The sequence below is a fragment of the Nerophis ophidion genome, linkage group LG11 (genome assembly GCF_033978795.1).
Source record: "Nerophis ophidion isolate RoL-2023_Sa linkage group LG11, RoL_Noph_v1.0, whole genome shotgun sequence".
NCBI classification, from domain to species: Eukaryota; Metazoa; Chordata; class Actinopteri; order Syngnathiformes; family Syngnathidae; genus Nerophis; species Nerophis ophidion.
The window spans coordinates 8148520-8171449 of NC_084621.1; the positions used below are offsets into that span (position 1 = coordinate 8148520).

Genomic DNA, 22930 nt, shown 5'->3' on the forward strand with positions numbered 1-22930 from the left:
CGACCTAGTCTCTGATTAGTGGTCGACAGCAGGTGATCACTGTTGACCACTAATAAGAGATTAGTGGTCCACAGGTGATCATTTCAACCACTAACCAGAGACATATGAACCCAATTAATCTCCATGCAAACCAAAACAAACCCGGAAGTGCACAAAACAGGAACTAAGGGAGTCCAAAACTAACAGAACATTTAATCCGGCCACAGATCATGACAACTAGTACGGTTTTATCGTACAACACTAGCGTGAATGTTGAGTTCTAGGCCAACTACTCAGTGGCATAGTGGTTAGAGTGTCCGCCCTGAGATCGGTATGTTCTTTGTTCAAACCCCGACCGAGTCTCTGATCAGTGGTCGACAGGTGAGCGTACCGACCACTAACCAGAGGCAATTGAGCCCAATCAATCCCCATGGAAACTAAAACGAACCCAGAGGTGCACAAAACAGGAACTAAGGGAGTCCAAAACTAACAGAACATAACTACAAAAAAACATGATCCGGCCAAGGATCATGACAAGTAGTACTGGTATATCGTACAACACTAGCGCGAACGATGAATTCTAGGCCACCTACGCAGTGGCCTAGTGGTTTGAGTGTCGCCCTGAGATCGGTAGGTTGTGAGTTCAAACCCCGCCCGGTGAGCGTGTCGACCACTAACCAGAGACTGGTGAACCCAATTAATCCCCATGGAAACTAAAACAAACCCAGAGGTGCACAAAACAGAAACTAAGGGAGTCCAAAACTAACAAAACATAACTAAAAATACCATGATCCGGCCAGGAGTCATAACAACTAGTACCGGTATATCGTACAACACTAGCGCGAATGAAGAATACTAGACCACCTACGCAGTGGCATAGTGGTTAGAGTGTCCGCCCTTGAGAGTTCATACCAAAAACTATAAAAATGGGACCCATTACTTCCCAGGATTTAGGGTTGGAATTGGGGCTTGAATCCTTAAAATTATTCACGAGCGCGGCCACTGCTGCTGCTCACTGCTCCCCTCACCTCCCAGTGGTTGAACAAGGGGATTGGTCAAATGCAGGGGACAAACTTCACCACACCGAACTTTAACTTTGAATGTCTAAATGAGGATAAAACTGCTTTAGGAAAATTGATGTTTTTGAGGAACTGTGATATTTGATTTCCTGCCCCTTAAATGTCTAAAAGTCTGCCCTGCATGGCTTCTCCGTCTCTGGGCTGCTGGAGGACTTTCGGTGTCCTTGCAAAGCTCCCGTGAATGTGTTCGATACCTCCGGTCAAATCCACAATGATGACTTTCGGAAAGGTGTTTAAACAAAAGCCCTGCTAAAGCTTTGCAAAGCTTGGATAGGGACACTGACTCACAGTGTGTTGGATGGTCCAGCAGATCTCACACACACACACACACACACACACACACACACACACACCCTTAGCTGTCAATCCCTGCCATGCGTTAATGACCAATTAGGAGTAGAGGAATAAGAAGTGGACCGGGATGTCATTTGACTTGACTGGCTTCTTGGTGCTACTTAATGCTGTGTGTGTGTGTGTGTGTGTGTGTGTGTGTGTGTGTGTGTGTGTGTGTGTGTGTGTGTGTGTGTGTGTGTGTGTGTGTGTGTGTGTGTGTGTGTGTGTGTGTGTGTGTGTGTGTGTGTTTTCTTGTCTCTCTACACTTGTCTGGCCCCCTCACCCACAGTGCAGTCCAAACAATTTAGTGTTGTGGTAACTTCTCGCCTCCTGAACATTTGTCAAATGTTGCCTGTGTGATTATTATTTTCTTCATTGTTATCAAACCCCGGAGTTTGCCCACCACGTTAGTCGGAATGACTGGAAATTTCTCACACAGTTACATGCACTCCACAGCAGGACTGGGCAATTAGTTTGCCTCGGTGGGGCCAAATTTAGAGAAAAAAATGTGTCTGGGGGCCGGTTATCTATTTGTCTACACACACACATATATATATATATATATATATGATTGGAATAGTGTGATGTTGTTGCGCTATATCATGAACGAGACAGGGTGTTATGTTTTGTTTTGAAGTATTGGTTTTATTTTGAAGAACCGGATGTCCGGTGCAGGAAGTGACTCTGCGTTTTTTTTTCGGATATTTACTTCCTCTTCTATCGGACTTTTGCTGCTGAGGTAATAGTTCTACATTGCTCTGTTTCTTGTGTAAATATTATTTTTAAACTTTCAAAATACTTGAAAAGTTAAATCATTAATCTTGTAGGTATAAGTGATGTGTTGTTTTAAGTATTTTTTTATGCACAATTTTGTTAAGTAAGGTTTAGAGCGTCGAATGTTTGAAATGTTTGGTCATAATTACACATGGTATTTACGCAGGTATCACTCCGCCAGAAAAGTAGAGACCTGTTTATGTGTTTCGTGTTTCCAAAACAGGTATGTGGATTTGTGTGTCATTATTTTTTTTTTGTGATAAAACGTTTTTGTTAATGTAATTTAACTTATTATTTTTGTATGAATGTTGTTTACTTCCTCTTCTATCAGACTTTTGCTGATGAGGAATCACTCCGCCAGAGAAGTAGAGACTTGTTTAGGTGTTTCGTTTTTCCAAAACAGGTGGCCAATAAATGATAAAAGGACGGAATGGTGGAGTGTCTCTTACTTAAAAAACTACATAACGCGGAATAAGAATTACTACATATATATATATATATACACACAGGACAAGTCGCTACCTCATAACAGTATATATATATATATATATGTATGTATAGGTATGTGTGGGTGTGTGCAGAAAGCCCGGGGCCCCATAGATTGTAACAAGCCTTGTGTTACAACAGCGTGGCTTCATAGTAAAAGAGTGTGGGTACTAGACTGGCCTGCCTGTAGTCCATACCTGTCTCCCATTGAAAATGTGTGGCGCATTATGAAACCTGTTGAACAACTTAAGCTGTGCATCAAGCAAAAATGGGAAAGAATTGCACCTGAAAAGCTTCAAAATTTGGTCTCCTCAGATCCCAAACGTTTACAAAGTGTTGTTAAAAGGAAAGGCCATGTAACACTGGTAAAAATGCCCTTATGCCAACTTTTTTGCTATGTGTTGCTGCCAATAAAGGCTTACTAAAACCCACTACTAGCGACCACGCGGTCTGATAGTTTATATATCAATGATGAAATACTAACATTGCAACACATGCCAATACGGCCTTTTTAGTTTAATAAATTGCAATTTTAAATTCCGCGCCAAGTATCTTGTTGAAAACGTCGCAGTATGATGACGCGTAAAATGACGCGTGCACGTGACGTCACGGATTGTAGCGGTCTTTTTGTTCCAGCCCCGATCACAGCTATAAGTCGTCTGCTTTAATCGCATAATTCCACAGTATTCTGGAAATCTGTGTTGCTGAATCTTTTGCAATTTGTTCAATTAATAATGGAGACGTCAAAGAAGAAAGATGTGGGTGGGAAGCGGTGTATTGCGGTCGCTTTTAGCAACACAAACACAGCCGGTGTTTCCTTGTTTACATTCCCGAAAGATGACGGTGAAGCTTTACTATGGAACATAGCGGTCAAGCCAAAATGGTTCCCTACCACATGTCAACAGGCAGGTTTCGGTGAGAAAATGGTGGTAATAAGTTGGCTCTTACTGTAGTCATGAGCGGAGAGCTTGTGTCATTCCTCCTGCACCTGTCAAAGAGGCAGCTGCGGACTCTCTTGCGTCCTCCGACCGGCCGCCCCAAAACGTGGGATGCTTCCACCGTGGAGGAGGGGAAAAAAAATATCGGCCTGGCCCCGACGGCTGCCTTCGCTTCGCCTCGTCGAGAAACGTGGCTTCCCTCAGAGACACCGGCGGTCACCACACCTGTGGCCGCACCCCTCTGATTTTCACTAAAACGCTAAAACGCAAGTAACATAATAAGCAGATAAGGGATTTTCCAGAATTATCCTCGTAAATTTGTCTAATAACATCTGATTCGCTCTGCAGTCTAGTTTTATTTAGTTTTTTTTCCTAGTCCTTTACTCTCACATTCCTCATCCACGAATCTTTCATCCTCGCTCAAATTAATGGGGAAATCGTCACTTTCTCGGTCCGAATCGCTCTCGCTGCTGGTGGCCATGATTGTAAACAATGTTCAGATGTGAGGAGCTCCACAACCCGTGACGTCACGCGCACATCGTCTGCTACTTCCGGTACAGGCAAGGCTTTTTTATTAGCGACCAAAAGTTGCCAACTTTATCGTCGATGTTCTCTACTAAATCCTTTCAGCAAAAATATGGCATTATTGCGAAATATCCCCGTTTAAATAACATCTCATTTCAGTAGGCCTTTAAATTCTAAGTTAATGATTATTTGCTCAAAAAAAATTAAGTTTCTTCGTTGGAACATTAATAAATATCTTGTCTTTGCAGTCTATTCAATTGAACTTAAGTGGAAAATAATTTGCAAACCATTGTATTCTGTTTTTATTTACCATTTATTTACTGGTTTTGTGTTTTGTAATAGCACTGTTACTTTTAGCACTGCTATTGCCCAATGCTGGTTGTATACGGGCCCGAGGTTTAATTATTCTTGGGATGCAACTCAGTAGTCTTCTTCCTCCAAACACGACGAGTTGAGTTTATACCAAAATGGATACATGGATGATACAGCAGAGGATTGGGAGAATGTCATGTGGTCATCTGAAACCAAAATAGAACTTTTTGCTATAAACTCAACTTGTCGTGTTTGGAGGAAGAAGAATACTGAGTTGCATCCCAAGAACACCATACCTACTGTGAAGCATGGAGGTGGAAACATCATGCTTTGGGGCTGTTTTTCTGCTAAGGGGACAGGACGATTGATCCGTGTTAAGGAAAGAGTGAATGGGGCCATGTATCCTGAGATTTGGAGCCAAAACCTCCTTCCATCAGTGAGAGCTTTGAATGCTTGACCAAATACTTATTTTCCACCATCATTTACAAATATATTCTTTAAAATTCCTACAATGGGAATTCCTGGATTTTCTTTCCACATTCTGTCTCTCACAGTTGAAGTGTACCTATGATGAAAATTACAGACCTCTGTCATCATTTTTATCGGGAGAACTTGCACAATCTCTGGCTGACTAAATACTTTTTTGCCCCACTGTATAAACTATCAGACTGAGTGGTCGGTAGTGGTGGGTTTCAGAAGGCCTTTACACTTTGCTGGGGATGGGAGCTCTAGATGAGTCAGGACTGTAAATCTCTGCACGCTAACACAAGCCATGACACACAGCCAGTCACAGCTTTGTTCGGCAGGGTGTCGCTGTAATCCCCACACCTCCTGTGTGTGTTTGTCAGAGTCCTCCTGTGTCGGTCTCGTCTCGATCCACCTCTGACTGTGTGTGTGTTGTGTGTGTGTGTGTGTGTGTGTGTGTGTGTGTATATACTCCAGTCAAGAATCTGACAGGCTTTGTTCGGGGAATATATTTTGCGAGCCTCCTTTTCAATACCTGTTGTTACTCAGAAGTGACAATTCTCCATCGAACAGTAGACTGCGGTGTGTTTAGACTCCTTATCATGTTGGAAAGCTGCCACGCTTCCCAGTTTCTGCTTCACGATGTCAAAACCGCTGCTGTCGATCGTGGTCACGAAGGGTAGGAAGGAATTCTGAAGGAATCAATAAAGTACTATCTATTTTTCTAGGCAGCTCCAGAAAGCCAATCAACAAGATTGTGGGGCGGGCGGTCAAAAGTAACGGGAGTTCCGCCTGGCTGAAGTGTTTATCTTGTCTCCATTTAATAGCAGAACAGTATTTTTTTTGTTGTTATGAAGTGCAGGGGACAAAAACTGCACAGGACATAATGTTCCTCTCTTGAAATTACGACCATGCACAAGCCGATATGTAAATGGTGTGTAATGTAGTAGAAAGGATCGGGATCAGGCCTAAAATCGAATCCCACTTTGGAACTGACTGACTGACAGACATACCAACGGTTATTCCTTATCTCATTTCCGACATTTACTTTAATTAAAACTTTTTTAGTTGTTTTGCTAAATAACCAACTAACTGATAGACAAATCAACAATTGTTCCTTATTTCATTTCCTGAAAATTGCGTGAAAATCTGCCAGTAACCTTTTGAGTTATTTTGCGAGCTAGTTAACTGAGAAACCGACGGTTGTATCTTATCCTATTTCGGACATTTACTTTAACGAAAAAGTTTTTCAATGTTTTGCTAACAAACTATAAAACCAACTAACTGATAAACATATCAACTATGGTTCCTCATCTAATTTCTTAAAAATTACGTGAAATCTGCCAGTAACTTTTTTAGTTATTTTGTGAGCTAGCTAACTGAGAAACCAACCCTTGTTTCTTCTCCCATTTCGGACATTTACTTTAATGAAATTTTTGTTGTTGTTTTGCTAACTAACTAAATAACCAACTAACTGATAGACGACTCAACAATTGTTCCTCATCTCATTTCCTGAAAAATGTGTGAAAATCTGCCAGTAACTTTTTGAGGTATTTTGCGTGCTAGCTAACTGAGAAACTAACACTTGTTTCTTATCCCATTTCGGACATTTACATTAATGAAAACCTGTTTAGTTGTTTTGCTAACGAACTAACTAACCAACTAAGTTGTAAACAAATGAACAATTGTTCCTTATCTAAATTCCTAAAAATTGCATGAAAATCTGCCAGTAACTTTTTGAGTTATTTTGCAAAATAGCTAACTGAGAAACCAACAGTTGTTTCTTATCCCATTTCGGACATTTACTTTCATGAAAACATGTTTAGTTGGTTTGCTAACTAACTAACTAACCAACCAATTAAGTTATAGACAAATCAACAAATGTTCCTTATCTAATTTCCTGACATTTGCGTGAAAATCTGCCAGTAACTTTTTGACTTATTTTTCGAGTTAGCTAACTGAGAAACCAACAGTTGTATCTTATCCCGATATGGACATTTACTTTAATGAAAAAGTTTTTCGTTGTTTTGCTAACTAACTATACAACCAACTAATTGATAAAGAAATCAACAATTGTTCCTTAGTAATAGCTAACTGAGAAACAAACACTTGTTTCGTAGCCTATTTCGGACATTTACTTTAATGAAAACTTTTTTAGTTGTTTTCTAACTAACTGTATAACAAACTAACTGACCAAAAAATCAACAATTGTTACCTATTTAATTTCCTGAAAATGGCGTGAAAATTTGCCAATAACCTTTTCAGTTATTTTGCGAGCTATGTAGCTGAGAAACCATCAGTTGTTTCCCATGTCGGACAGTTCCTGAAACGTTATATAACCCTTAGAGGTATTGTGTGTATTGACACACTGACTGACTGATTGACTAACAGACAAACAGTTGTTTCTTTTCCCATTTGGGACATTTTCGGTAATGAAAACTTGAGTTGTTTTGCTAACAAACGAACTGATGGACAAGCCAAGAGTTTTTCCTTATCATAGTGGGACATTTCCTGAAAGTTGAGTGAAAGTCTTCCTGTTACTTTTTTTAGCTGATTTGCCAGCTAACCACCTGAGAATCCAACAGTTGTTCCTTATCCCTTTTTGGATATTTCCTAAAAGTTTGAATGAAAATTTGCAGATCATTTAGTTTTTTTGCTAGCTAACTGAAAAAAAAAACAAGTTGTTCCTTATCCCATTTCGGATATTTACTTAAATGAAAACTTGTTTAGTTGTTTTGCTAACTAACTAACTAATAATACACAAACCAACAACTGTTTCTTATCTCCATCCATCCGTTTTCTACCGCTTATTCCCCTTGGGATCGCGGGGGCGCTGGTGCCTATTTCAGCTACAATCGGGCGGAAGGTCGTGTACCCCCTGGACAAGTCGCCACCTCATCGTATTTCCTGAAAATTGACAACACAAGCCTGATCCAAACTGTATCATCACAAAGTGAACTGTACTGTTTAATAAAAAGTGGCCTAGTGGTTAGAGTGTCCGTCCTGAGATGAGTAGGTCGTGAGTTCAAACCCCGGCCAAGTCATACCAAAGACTTAAAAAATGGGAGCCATTACCTCCCTGCTTGGCACTCTACATCAAGGGTTGGAATTGGGGATTAAATCACCAAAATTTATTCCTGGACGCGGCCACCGCTGCTGCTCACTGCTCCCCTCACCTCCCAGGGGGTGAACAAGGGGATGGGTCAAATGCAGAGGACAAATTAAATAAAAATACAAAGAGAGACGAGACTTGGACCGCTCTGACCACTCTTTTCCCCGCAGGCCTCAGAACATCCAGTGGTCCAAGATCAACGACACCTTACCCGAGCGGGCCGAGATCTCGGGACCCACCTTCCAGATTTCCCGCCTGAGCCAGTCGCACAACGGCACGTACCTTTGCCAGGCGCAGAACAACTTCGGAAGAGCCGCCGACCACTACACCCTGCTGGTCTACGGTGAGTCTACTCCCTCCTCGTCTTTGTCTGCGGCTCCTGTGAAGAACTTCTTCCCATTTTTCTTCAATCCCTCTGCGGTAATTGCCATCTGGTTTCCGAGGGATTTTCTGTTTGATTCTTCTCTGTATTTTTCTTGTTGATTGACTCCTATTGGTCCCGTCTTCCCATTGTCGCATTGTGGCCATTCTTTCAGCAGAACAACAGGATTTTTTTGCATTCTGACGCTCGTCTCAACCGTCTTTCTGTTTTATTTGCTTTCTTTGAATGTGTTGCAAAACAGGGTGCTTCTGTTCTACAATATGCTCTAAAAAAATGTTATGACAAGATGTTACGCCACAAATCAATCAATCAATGTTTATTTATATAGCCCCAAATCACAAATGTCTCAAAGGACTGCACAAATCATTACGACTACAACATCCTCGGAAGAACCCACAAAAGGGCAAGGAAAACTCACACCCAGTGGGCAGGGAGAATTCACATCCAGTGGGACGCCAGTGACAATGCTGACTATGAGAAACCTTGGAGAGGACCTCAGATGTGGGCAACCCCCCCCCTCTAGGGGACCGAAAGCAATGGATGTCGAGCGGGTCTAACATGATACTGTGAAAGTTCAATCCATAGTGGCTCCAAGACAGCAGTGAGAGTCCCGTCCACTGGAAACCATCTCAAGCGGATCAGCAGCGTAGAGATGTCCCCAACCGATACAGGCGAGCGGTCCATCCTGGGTCCCGACGAGCGGTCCATCCTGGGTCTCGACTCTGGACAGTCAGTACTTCATCCATGGTCATCGGACCGGACCCCCTCCACAAGGGAGGGGGGGACATAGGAGAAAGAAAAGAAGCGGCAGATCAACTGGTCTAAAAAGGAGGTCTATTTAAAGGCTAGAGTATACAGATGAGTTTTAAGATGAGACTTAAATGCTTCTACTGAGGTAGCATCTCGAACTGTTACATCAAACATTTTACCCCAAAATGTTACGTCAAAAATGTTGTCAAAATGTTCCACCAAAAATGTTCCGCCAACATGTTACACCAAAAATGTTACGTCAAAAATGTTACGCCAACAGGCTAATTTTTGCATCCCAACGCTCGTCTCGTCCGTCTTTCAGTTTTACTTTCTTTCTCTGAATTTTCTGCACAACGGGGTGCTTCTGTTCAACAATATGTTCCAAAAAATGTTACACGAAAAATGTTTCGCCAACATGTCACGCCAAAAATGTTATTGGGAAAATGCTACGCCAAAAATTTTACGACAAAAATGTTCGCCAAAAATGTTATCCGAAAATGTTAAATCAAAAATGTTTACGCCAACATGTTAAGCCGAAAATGTTACGTCAAAATTGTTACACCAACAGGCTTTTTTTTGCATCCTGATGCACGTCTCGTCAGTCTTTTAGTTTTACTTTGTTTCTTTGAATTTGTTGCACAATGGGGTGCTTCTGTTCAACAACATGTTCCAAAAATACTCCCCAAAAATTTTACGCCAACATGTTATGCGAAACATGTTGTGCCAAAATTGTTCACCAAAAAAGTTACGCCAAAAATGTTACAAATGTTGGAGTGGTATAGCTCAGTTGGTAGAGTGGCCGTGCCAGCAACTTGAGGGTTCCCGGTTCGATCCCAGCTTCCGCCATCTTAGTCATTGCGGTTGTGTCCTTGGGCAAGACACTTTACTCACCTGCTCCCAGTGCCACCCACACTGGTTTAAATGGAACTTAGATATTGAGTTTCACTTTTTAAAGCGCTTTGAGTCACTAAAGAAAAGCGCTATATAAATATAATTCACTTCACAAAAATGTTAGGCCGACAGACTTTCTTTTGGATCTTGACGCTCGTCTCGTCTGTCTTTCAGTTTTATCTGCTTTCTTTGAATTTGTTGCACAAATCTGTTCAACAGTATGCTCCAAAAAAATGTTACACCAAAAATGTTATGCCACAAATGTTACGTCATCGTGTTACGCCATAAATGTTATGCCAAAAATATTACGCCAACAGGCTTTTTTTGCATCCTGACGCTCGCCTCGTCTGTCTTTCAGTTTTATATGCTCACTTTGAATTTGTTGCACAACAGGGTGCTTCTGTTCAACAATATGCTCCAAAACGTGTTATGCCAAAAATATTACGCCAAAACGTTGCGCCAAAAATGTTACGCAAAAAATGTTACGCCAAAAAATGTTACGCCAACATGTAACACCCAAAAAATGTACGCCGAAAATGTAATACCAAAATTGTAACGCCAAAAATGTAACACCAAAAATTTCACACCAAAAATATTTGCCAAAAAAGCTATGACAAAATGTTACGCCAAAAATGTTACACCAACATGTTACGTCAAAATGTTTTGCCAAAACTGTTATTCCAAAAATGTTGCGCCAAAAAAATTACGCCAAAAATTTGCACCAAAAATGTAAAGCAAAAAATGTTAGGCTAACACGTTACGCCAAAATCGTAACGCCAGCATGTTACGCCACAGATGTTAAGCCACAGATATTACGCCACAGATGTTAAGCCACAAATGTTATGCCAACATGTTACGCCAAAAATGTCGCGCCAACATGTTACGCCACAAATGTTTTGCCAAAAAAGTTGTGACAAAATGCTACACCAAAAATGTTATGCCAACATGTTACGTCAAAATGTTGCGTCGAAATGTTACACCAAAAAATGTTACGCCAACAGTTTTTTTTTTGTATCCTGCGCTCGTCTGTCTTTCAGCTTTATATGCTTTCTTTCAATTTGTTGCACAACAGGCTGCTTCTGTTTAACAATAAGCTCCAAAAAATATCTATTATCGTCATTGCCATCATCTTCATATGCGTTATTTTGCTACTTCTTTTTTCGCCACACTGCCTGGCATCAAATCTTCCACAAGAAGCATAACTCTGCCTTGCTTGTAAAATAAGAGCATAAAAAACAATGTGAAAGTGAATCCATTACATAACTCTGAGCAGTACACGACGACAACAATAAAGCATCTGTTGAATTTAAAATGCACGTTAACCGGGTTGCGGGGGGGGGGGATTTCCGCCGCTCAGGTTTCGCCGGTTTTCAAAGATTCACCGGTGACTGCGAATTCTTCATGAGGTTTGACCTGAATAGACGGCGCCTCAAAGGGGATGATGATGATGTTGATGCGTGCAACGTTGCCTGCCAACCTGTGTTAGCGCTGACTTGTTATTCGAAAAGTGAGAGGAAAGGATGGTCTTTGCCTGAGATGGAGGCGCTTTATTTTGCCATCAAAGTTATATTTTTTTGTGGTGTGGGCGGTGGAGGGGGTGCTAAAAGAAACATGTGAATAAGCTGTTCTGGGCTTTTTAGAGAAGAACCACATGTTGGTGCGTCTGTGATTTATTATACATACTGGCAATATAAAGTGTTGTTTTAGGAGCTTTGTCATATTTCATCGAACGCATTTTTCGGGTTATATATATATATATATATATATATGTATGTATATACAAAGCATATTTTTTTTGTTTTCTTTGAATTTGTTGCACAACGGGGTGCTTCTGTTCAACAGAATGCTCCAAAAAATGTTACGCCAAAATTGTTAGGTCACAAATGTTCCGCCACAAATGTTCACCAGAAATTTTAAGCCAAAATGTTACGCCAACAGCCTTTTTTTGCATCCTGACGCTTCTCTCGTCTGTCTTTCAGTTTTATTTGCTTTCTTTCAATTTGTTGCACAGCGGGCTGCTTCTTTTCAACAATATGCTCCAAAACGTGTTATGGCAAAAATGTTACGCCAAAAATATTACACCAAAACGTTGCGCCAAAAATGTTACGCAAAAAATGTTACGCTAACATGTAACACCCCAAAAATGTAAGCCGAAAATTTAACCCCATAAATGTAACGCCAAAATTGTAACCCCAAAATTATTACGCCAAAATTATTTGCCAATAAAGCTATGACAAAATGTTACGCCAAAAATGTTACACCAACATGTTACGTCAAAATGTTTTGCCAAAAATGCTACGCCAAAATGTTGCACCAACATGTTACGTCAAAATTGTTACGCCAAAATTGTTACGCCAAAATTGTTATGCCAATAATGTTGCGCCAAAAATGTTACGCCGGAAATGTTACGCCAACAGCCTTTTTTTTTGCATCCTGACGCTCGTCTCTTCTGTTTTTCAGTTTTATTTGCTTTCTTTGAATTTGTTGCACAACAGGGTGCCTCTGTTCAACAATATGCTCCAAAACATGTTACGCCAAAATTTTTGGGGGAATCCTACCAAATTTGCATTTATATTAAATTTCATACCACTTCCTGTTTGAAAAAAATTGAGATATATGTTCTTCCCAGGACAGCAAGCAATACGTATTAATGTATGATTTATTACAACAAAATAGCCATCCTTTGCTCCGATTATTGTTGTGCACACTCTTGGCATTCTCTCCATGAGCTTCAAGAGGTAGTCACCTGAAATGGTTTTCACTTTACAGGTGTGCTGGAAGCTCATGGAGAGAATGCCAAGTGTGTGCAAAACAGTAATCAGGGCAAAGGGTGGTTATTTTGAAGAAACTAGAGTCACATCTTCCGGGGTGTTCGATCTACGCTTGTTTTGGACTATTTTTCCTTCCGGCCAAAACAAGATTTTATTTGATCCTAACAAATGGTTACCAGTTAAAGACGCTGCCGTCACTCGCCATGCTCCTTTTTCCGCCGCCTGTGTCACCGCACGCTGACGTGGCAAATCGTCAAGTAGGAAGGAAGGCCATGTAACATCTTCATGGGTGGGCGCCCCCTCATCTACCCCATAACGCACTTACACTTACACTCTCACATGCACGCACCGGGCATCAAACAACACTCACAAAGGAGGTCTTCCGCGGGGGGGGGGGCAACAGCGACAAGATGAAAGGTGGCGTCTCAACCCACGTTCTCTTTGTCACCCTGGTTCTCGTGAAGAAGGTTAGACATGTTGAGCTTTGATGTCCCGGAGAATTCTTTAGATGTACAATATGTAAAATTAAGAATCAAATCCGGAAAGGTGCATGGCAAACCTAATCGTATAAAGTAGATCCACATACCGCATTTTCCGGACTATAAGGCGCACTTAAAATACTTTTTTTCCCCTAAAAACTCAACAGTGTGCCTTATAACCCCAAATGTATGGAAAAATTCTGGTTTTGCTTGCTGACCTCCAGGCAATTTTATTTGGTACATGGTGTAATGATAACTGTGACCGGTAGATGGCAGCCACACATAAGAGATGAATGGAAAATGGTTATACGAACCCCGTTTCCATATGAGTTGGGAAATTGTGTTGGATATAAATATAAACAGAATACAATGATTTGCAAATCATTTTCAACCCATATTGTGAAGTGAATTATATTTATTTAGCGCTTTTCTCAAGTGACTCAAAGCACTTTTACATAGTGACACCCAATATCTAAGTTACATTTAAACCAGTGTGGGTGGCACTGGGAGCAGGTGGGTAAAGTGTCTCGCCCAAGGACCCAACGGCAGTAACTAAGATGGCACAAGCGGGAATCGAACTTGCAACCCTCAAGTTGCTGACACGGCCACTCTACCAACCGAGGTATGCCGCATATTCAGTTGAATATGCTACAAAGACAACATATTTGATGTTGAAACTCATAAACTTTATTTATTTTTTGCAAATAATAATTAACTTAGAATTTAATGGGTGCAACACGTGCCAAAGTAGTTGGGAAAGGGCATGTTCACCACTGTGTTACATCACCTTTTTTTTAACAATACTCAAACGTTTGGGAACTGAGGAAACTGTTGAAACTTTGAAAGTGGAATTCTTTCTCATTCTTGTTTTATGTAGAGCTTCAGTCGTTCAACAGTCCGGGGTCTCTGCTGTCGTATTTTACGCTTCATAATGCGCCACACATTTTCCATGGGAGACAGGTCTGGACTGCAGGCGGGCCAGGAAAGTACCCGCACTCTTTTACTACAAAGCCACGCTGTTGTAACAAGTGCTTGGCATCGTCTTGCTGAAATAAGCAGGGGCGTCCATGAAAAAGACGGTGCTTAGATGGCAGCATATGTTGTTCCAAAACCTGTATGTACCTTTCAGCATTAATGGTGCCTTCACAGATGTGTAAGTTACCCATGCCTTGGGCAATAATACACCCCCATACCATCACAGATGCTGGCTTTTGAATTTTGCGTCGATAACAGTCTGGATGGTTGGCTTCCCTTTTGGTCCGGATGACACTATGTCGAATATTTCCAAAAAAGATTTGAAATGTGGACTCGTCAGACCACAGAACACTTTTCCACTTTGCATCAGTCCATCTTAGATAATCTCGGGCCCAGAGAAGCCGGCGGCGTTTCTGGATGTTGTTGATAACTGGCTTTTGCTTCGCATAGTAGAGCTTTAACTTGCACTTACAGATGTAGCGACAAACTGTATTTAGTGACAGTGGTTTTCTGAAGGGTTCCTGAGCCCATGTGGTGATATCCTTTAGAGATTGATGTCGGTTTTTGATACAGTGCCGTCTGAGGGATCGAAGGTGACGGTCCTTCAATGTTGGTTCCTGGCCATGCCGCTTACGTGGAGTGATTTCTCCAGATTCTCTGAACCTTTTTATTATTTTCTGGAGCGTAGATGTTGAAATCCCTAAATTTCTTGCAATGTCACTTTGAGAAAGGTTGTTCTTAAACTGTTTGACTATTTGCTCACGCAGTTGTGGACAAAGGGGTGTACCTCGCCCCATCCTTTCTTGTGAAAGACTGAGCATTTTTTGGGGAAGCTGTTTTTATAGCCAATCATGGCACCCACCTCACGGTGGCAGAGGGGTTAGTGCGTCTGCCTCACAATACGAAGGTCCTGCAGTCCTGGGTTCAAATCCAGGCTCGGGATCTTTCTGTGTGGAGTTTGCATGTTCTCCCCGTGAATGCGTGGGTTCCCTCCGGGTACTCCGGCTTCCTCCCACTTCCAAAGACATGCACCTGGGGATAGGTTGATTGGCAACACTAAATTGGCCCTAGTGTGTGAATGTGAGTGTGAATGTTGTCTGTCTATCTGTGTTGGCCCTGCGATGAGGTGGCGACTTGTCCAGAGTGTACCCCGCCTTCCGCCCGATTGTAGCTGAGATAGGCGCCAGCGCCCCCCGCGACCCCAAAAGGGAATAAGCGGTAGAAAATGGATGAATGGCACCCACCTGTTCCCAATTAGCCTGCACACCTGTGGGATGTTCCAAATAAGTGTTTGAGGAGCACTCCTCAACTTTATCAGTATTTATTCCCACCTTTCCCAACTTTTTTTACACGTGTTGTTGGCGTCAAATTCAAAAGTTAACGATTATTTGCACAAAAAAAAAGTTTATGAGTTTGAACATCAAATATGTTGTCTTTGTAGCATATTCAACTGAATATGGCTTGAAAATGATTTTCAAATCATTGTATTCTGTTTATATTTACATCTAACACAATTTCCCAACTCATATGGAAACGGGGTTTGTAGATTATATTCCCTGTACTAAAGTGTTACCATTTTGTTTTATTATTAGAGATGATTAAAGTGTAAATATATGTAATTGGTAAGATAAGGTATTTTATTTACACTCTTTCGGGGGCCACACAAATTGATGTAGCGGGCCAGATTTGGCCCCCGGGCTTGAGTTTGACACCTGTGATATAGAGGATCTTTGACGAGCGTATCTGAGTAGGTTATTAAAGAGCACAGCGCTCATGTCATGTATAAGATTTTTGACCGGTGATTTTGCAGGCCCAGAGCATAATACTACCACCACCATGCTTGGCGGTAGGCCCGGTGTTCCTGGAATTAAAAGCCTCGCCTTTTTTCCTCCAAAGATATTGCCGGGTATTGTGGGTATTGAGTTTGACACCTGGGATATAGAGGATCTTTGAATGACTTTTTTTTGTTGTAAAAGTTATTCAAAAACAGCAGATCACTTCTCTCATATAGAGGATCTTTGACTAGCATTTCTGAGTAGGTCGTTAAAGAGCACAGCGCTCATGTCATATATAAGATTTTTGACCGGAGATTTAGCAGGCCCAGAGCATAATACTACCACCACCATGCTTGATGGTAGGGGTGGTGTTCCTGGAATTAAAGGCCTCGACTTTTTTCCTCCAAACATATTGCTGGGTATTGCAGTTATTGAGTTTGACACCTGGGATATAGAGGATCTTTGAATGTTTTTTTTTGGTTGTAAAAGTTATTCAAAAACAGCAGAGCACTTCTCGCATATAGAGGATCTTTGACAAGCGTATCTGAGTAGGTCGTTAAAGAGCCCTCATGTCTTATAGAAGATTTTTGCCTGGTGATTTTGCAATCGGTCCCTAAAAAAAAAAAGGTGCTCCTGATGCAGAGAAGGTGAGACGTGTGGAGCTTTGAAGTCCCCCCCCCCGGCTTCTTCTATCTCTATTTTTACATACTCTTCATTTCATCATCCCTTTAGTTCACGCCGTAGCTCTGCGCAGGTCATTAATTTCATGTGTATTCCCTTTTTTGCAATAAAAAAAAGGTTACAGGCGAACTAAAGAACTCGCTTTCCTTCCAGCAGATTTTGGACCAGATTGTCAAATACGTGACACAAGCCCCCTCTGAAGTGCAGAAAAAATAAATAAATTAAAAAAAAACATCCAAACGTTAACGGTAGATGAAGCCTCCCCCCCCCCCTCCAGTGGGCGTGATTGTCCCCCTACCTTATCTCAACCAGCGTGGTCCATTCAGCCGTCATTAAGGATTCCGTCGCCGAGACGAAACGTCGCTCCCAATTTTCCCGCCCGTCACAAGTAGTGATATTTGCAACGTGGTGCAAAGTGCACATTTTCATTCTAAAAATAAACCTGTAATGATAATTGAATGTGAAATCATTGAAGTGCTGTCGCCTCTGGTGATCAAGTTCATCATTCAATTGAAATTTAAAAAAAAAAATATATATATATATATATATATATATATATATATATACATATATATATATATATATACATACAGTTGCGATCAAAAGTTTGCATACACTTGTAAAGAACGTAATGACTTGGCTGTCTTGAGTTTCTAATAATTTCTACAACTCTTATTTTTTTGTGATGGAGTGATTGGAGAACATACTTGTTGGTCACAAAAAAAACAAACATGAAGTTTCGTTCTTTTATTAATTTATTGTGTGTCTACTGAAAATGTGACCAAATCTGCTGGGTCAAAAGTCAATCAATCAATCAATCAATGTTTATTTATATAACCCTAAATCACAAGTGTCTCAAAGGGCTGCACAAGCCACAACGACATCCTCGGTTCAGATCCCACATACGGGGCAGGGAAAAACTCAACCCAGTGGGATAACAATGAGAAACATTGGAGAGGACCGCAGTTGTGGGTGACCAGTGCAATGGACGCTGACTGGATCTAACATAATATTGTGAAAGTCCAGTCCATAGTGGATCTAACATAATAGTGAGAGTCCAGTCCATAGTGGATCTAACATAATAGTGAGAGTCCAGTCCATAATGGATCTAACATAATAATGAGAGTCCAGTCCATAGTGGATCTAACATAATATTGTGAAATTCCAGTCCATAATGGATCTAACATAATATTGTGAGAGTCCAGTCCATAGTAGATCTAACATAATAGTGAGAGTCCAGTCCATAGTGGATCTAACCTAGTAGTGAGAGTCCAGTCCATAATGGATCTAACATAATAGTGTGAGAGTCCAGTCCATAGTGGATCTAACGTAATATTTTCAAAGTCCAGTCCATAGTGGATCTAACATAATAGTGAGAGTCCAGTCCATAGTGGATCTAACCTAGTAGTGTGATAGCTGTCCATCCCGGGTCCTGACTCTGGACAGCCAGCACTTCATGTCTACCGAACTAGTGCCTTCCACCTCTTCACAAAGGAGAAGGGGGCAGAGGACAAAAGAAAAGAAAAGAAACGGTAGATCAACTGGTCTAAAAAGGGGGTCTATTTAAAGGCTAGAGTATCCAAATGAGTTTTAAGATAAGACATACAAACCCTGTTTCCATATGAGTTGGGAAATTGTGTTGGATGTAAATATAAACGGAATACAATGATTTGCAAATTATTTTCAACCCATATTCAGTTGGATATACTTTACGTTTAAGTCAGGACTTTGGGAAGGCCGTTCTAAAACGTGGGACTTCTCTGGGTGCGTTTTGGACATTTTTGGACATCCTGGTTACACTTCCGGTTCACGGAACAAAACAGGAAATGCATTTTCAAACTGATAAACTCGTCAAAAAGATGGCGCCAAGGCTCAAACAATAACGCACCTTTCCAGTGGCTCCATCTGTGATCTATGAAAACCAATTGTCGGATACAAAACATTATATCCGTCAGCTAACAAAAATCCATAATTCAGCAACACTGTTTTATAAGCCGCAGGGCTCACAGCATAAGAAAAAAGTTGCGATTTTATAGTCCAGAAAATACAATAATTTATGTTTAAAAAATGTTTATATGGCAGATAAGCCTTAATGATCAATTCCCATTCCCGCTCTGTATTACATGTAAAACACAAAGCATCCCTTCAAGGTCCGCAATGGTGCACAGGAAAGCACCCTTTTGAACATTTTGGGAACTTCCCACAAATTCAGTGCAAAAGTCCCCAAAAATGTTCAAATAATCTCTCCATGTAGAAATAATGGAATATTATCCTACCTGTTTGAGGTAGGTATTTTGAACATTTTGGGGACTTTTGCCGACTTTTCTCACTTGTTTTAGTTATATTGTAAAACTTACAAACGTTGCTTGGAGTGTTGAATGGAGAATCCTTTCGAGCAGAAATGCTACGGGCGGTTACACTTCTGGTTCACGGAACTAAACAGGAAATGCATTTTCAACCCGTTGAACTCATGCAAAAGATGGCGCCATCGCGCAAACAATGACGCACCTTTCCAGTGTGTCTATCTGTGATCTATGAAAACCAAGTGTCAAATACAAAACATTATATCCCTCAGCTAAGAAAAATCCATGATTTAGCCACACCGTTTTATGAGCCACAGGGCTCAAAGCATATGAAAAAATTTTCACTTTTAAAGTCCGGAAAATACAATAATTTTTGTTTAAAAAATGTTTATATGGCAGATAAGCCTTATCGAGCAATTCTTTTTTCCACTCTGTATTACATGTAAAACACAAAGCATCCCTTCAAGGTCCGCAATGGTTCACAGGAAGGCACCTTTTTTAACATTTTGGGAACTTACAAAACATTATGGCCGTCAGTGAAGAAAAATATGTGATTTTGCCACACCGTTTTATAAGCCGCAGGGTTCAAAGCGTAGGAAAAAAGTTTTGGTGTCATAGTCGGGAAAATATGGTAATGTATGTTTAAAAAATGTTAATATGGCATGCAAAACACAAAGCATCCCTTCATGAATGGTCTCCACTGTGAGCTCGAGGACCCCAAAACACCACCCCCCCACCCCGACTGCGCCTTTTTGCCTGATTTCTTGTTTATGCTCCCATAAATGATGAGCAGTGCCTCCTGGATGCGTGTAAATCTCCCACTTTAATTTATGGAAGTTAGACTCCGTGGGCTATAGCTATCTTATTTCACACTTTTACGGCTTTCTGAACACCGACGAGTCCGCTCGGCCCATCTCGCCTGGCCGGCCAGAAGAGGACTTGAGGGAATTGGCCAAAGAGCCGTAACTTTCACATGGCATCAAATAGGAGAGCCTTTCATTCTGTGCGCCTTGTTAACACTTCCCACTTTTTTTTTCTCCCTGCTTTTTTGTGCCCCCCTGAGGCCTGCAGGCTTCTTTTTTTTTTTTATGGCAGATGGTCTCAGTTTTTACAAGTGTGGAATAAAACCGCTCATCTCCAGCCTATTTCAATTCCCGCAAGGACGCCCTCTGCCAAGGACAAGGCACGCAGGGAAAAAGGAGTAAAGTCGGCACCTTCCTCAAAGTCCACCTGCAAGACGCTTTGGAACATGAGGGGCCAAGAAGACGACCTTAGGGCCGGGTCTCTCTGATCATTGCGAGGACCGGATTAACTTTGTCATGGATGAAAGCGACCTTCAGCCGGGCGACAGCCAATAACGCTTGTAAATCTCTGATGTAAACCAACAAAATGTATTTTAAAGATTAATTTATTACCAAAAGGGTCGACTCAAGGATGTGTTATATATTAAAACTTTTATGATGGGACTATTATGTTAGATCCACTATGGACTGGACTCTCACTATTATGTTAGATCCACTATGGACTGGACTCTCACTATTATGTTAGATCCACTATGGACTGGACTCTCACTATTATGTTAGATCCACTATGGAATGGACTCTCACTATTATGTTAGATCCACTATGGACTGGACTCTCACACTATTATGTTAGATCCACTATGGACTTGACTCTCACACTATTATGTTAGATCCACTATGGACTGGACTCTCACACTATTATGTTAGATCCACTATGGACTGGACTCTCACACTATTATGTTAGATCCACTATGGACTGGACTCTCACTATTATGCTAGATCCACTATGGACTGGACTCTCACACTATTATGTTAGATCCACTATGGACTGGACTCTCACACTATTATGTTAGATCCACTATGGACTGGACTCTCACTATCATGTTAGATCCACTATGGACTGGACTCTCACTATTATGTTAGATCCACTATGGACTGGACTCTCACTATTATGTTAGATCCACTATGGACTGGACTCTCACAATATTATGTTAGATCCACTATGGACTGGACTCTCAGTATTATGTTAGATCCACTATGGACTGGACTCTAACACTATTATGTTAGATCCACTATGGACTGGACTCTCACACTATTATGTTAGATCCACTATGGACTGGACTCTCACTATTATGTTAGATCCACTATGGACTGGACTTTCACACTATTATGTTGGATCCACTATGGACTGGACTCTCACACTATTATGTTAGATCCACTATGGACTGGACTCTCACTATTATGTTAGATCCACTATGGACTGGACTCTCACACTATTATGTTAGATCCACTATGGACTGGACTCTCACTATTATGTTAGATCCACTATGAACTGGACTCTCACACTATTATGTTAGATCCTCTATAGACTGGACTCTCACTATTATGTTAGATCCACTAAAGACTGGACTCTCACACTATTATGTTAGATCCACTATGGACTGGACTCTCACTATTATGTTAGATCCACTATGGACTGGACTCTCACACTATTATGTTAGATCCACTATGGACTGGACTCTCACACTATTATGTTAGATCCACTATGGACTGGACTCTCACACTATTATGTTAGATCCACTATGGACTGGACTCTCACTATTATGTCAGATCCACTATGGTCTGGACTCTCACACTATTATGTCAGATCCACTATGGACTGGACTCTCACAATATAAAGCTAGATCCACTCGACGTCCATTGCTACAGTCACCCAGGCGAGGATCCCTACATCTGCGGTCCCCTCCAAGGTTTCTCATTGTCATCCCAGTGGGTTGAGTTTTTTCTTGCCCTGATGTGGGATTTGAGCCCAGGAGGCCATTGTGGCTTGTGCAGCCCTTTGAGACACTCGTGATTTAGGGCTGTGTAAGTAAACATTGATTGATTCGGCATTAGAAAATTAATTTAGTTGTTGTAGTTTCCCTGCTCTCTAAGCAGCCTGTACAGCAGAGGTCACCAACCTTTTTGAAAGCAAAAACTACTTCTTGGGTACTGATTAATGCAAAGGGCTACCAGTTTGATACACACTTAAATAAATTGCCAGAAATACCCAATTTGCTCAATTTACTTTTAATAAATAAATCTATATATATATATATATATCTAAAAAAATGGGTATTTCTGTTTGTCATTCCGTCGTACATTTTTTTTTCCTTTTACGGAAGGTTTGTGTAGAGAATAAATGATGAAAAAATCATTTAATTGAATGATTTAAAAGAGAGAAAAAACAAGGAAAAAAATGTAAATAAAATTTTGAAACATAGTTTATCTTCAATTTCGATTCTTTGAAATTCAAAATTCAACTGAAAAAAATGAATAGAAAAACTAGCTAATTTGAATCTTTTTGAAAAAAATACAAAAAGGAATTTATGGAACATCATTAGTCATTTTTCCTGATTAAGATTAATTTTAGAATTTTAATGACATGTTTTAAATCTGCACTTTGTTAGAATATATAACAAATTGGACCAAGCTTTATTTCTAACAAAAACAAATCATTATTTCTTCTAGATTTTCCAGAACAAAAAATTAAAAATACATTCAAAAGACTTTGAAATAAGATTTAAATTTGATTCTACAGATTTTCTAGATTTGCCAGAATATTTTTTTTGAATTTTAATCATAATAAGTTTGAAGAAATATTTCACAAATATTCTTTGTCGAAAAAACAGAAGCTAAAATTAAAAATTAAATTAAAATGTATTTTTTATTCTTTACAATAATAATAATAAAAAAATACTTGAACATTGATTTCCATTGTCAGGAAAGAAGAGGAAGGAATTTAAAAGGTAAAAGGAATTGATCATTTAAAAATCCTAAAATCATTTTTAAGGTTTATTTTTTCCCTAAAATTGTCTTTCTGAAAGTTATAAGAAGCGAAGTAAAAACATACATTAAT

The 22930-nt window shown here is 40.4% G+C and overlaps 1 protein-coding gene across 5 annotated transcripts in view; it reads left to right on the forward strand.

Moving 5' to 3' along the window:
- cadm4 (cell adhesion molecule 4) overlaps nucleotides 1–22930 on the forward strand; it is a 560557-nt gene that overhangs the window by 488415 nt on the left and 49212 nt on the right. For all 5 annotated transcript variants that reach the window (XM_061915016.1, XM_061915017.1, XM_061915015.1 and 2 more), the window contains exon 6: nucleotides 8174–8346. In XM_061915016.1, the coding sequence (XP_061771000.1) occupies nucleotides 8174–8346 (173 nt within the window). The remainder of the gene's footprint in view (nucleotides 1–8173; nucleotides 8347–22930) is intronic.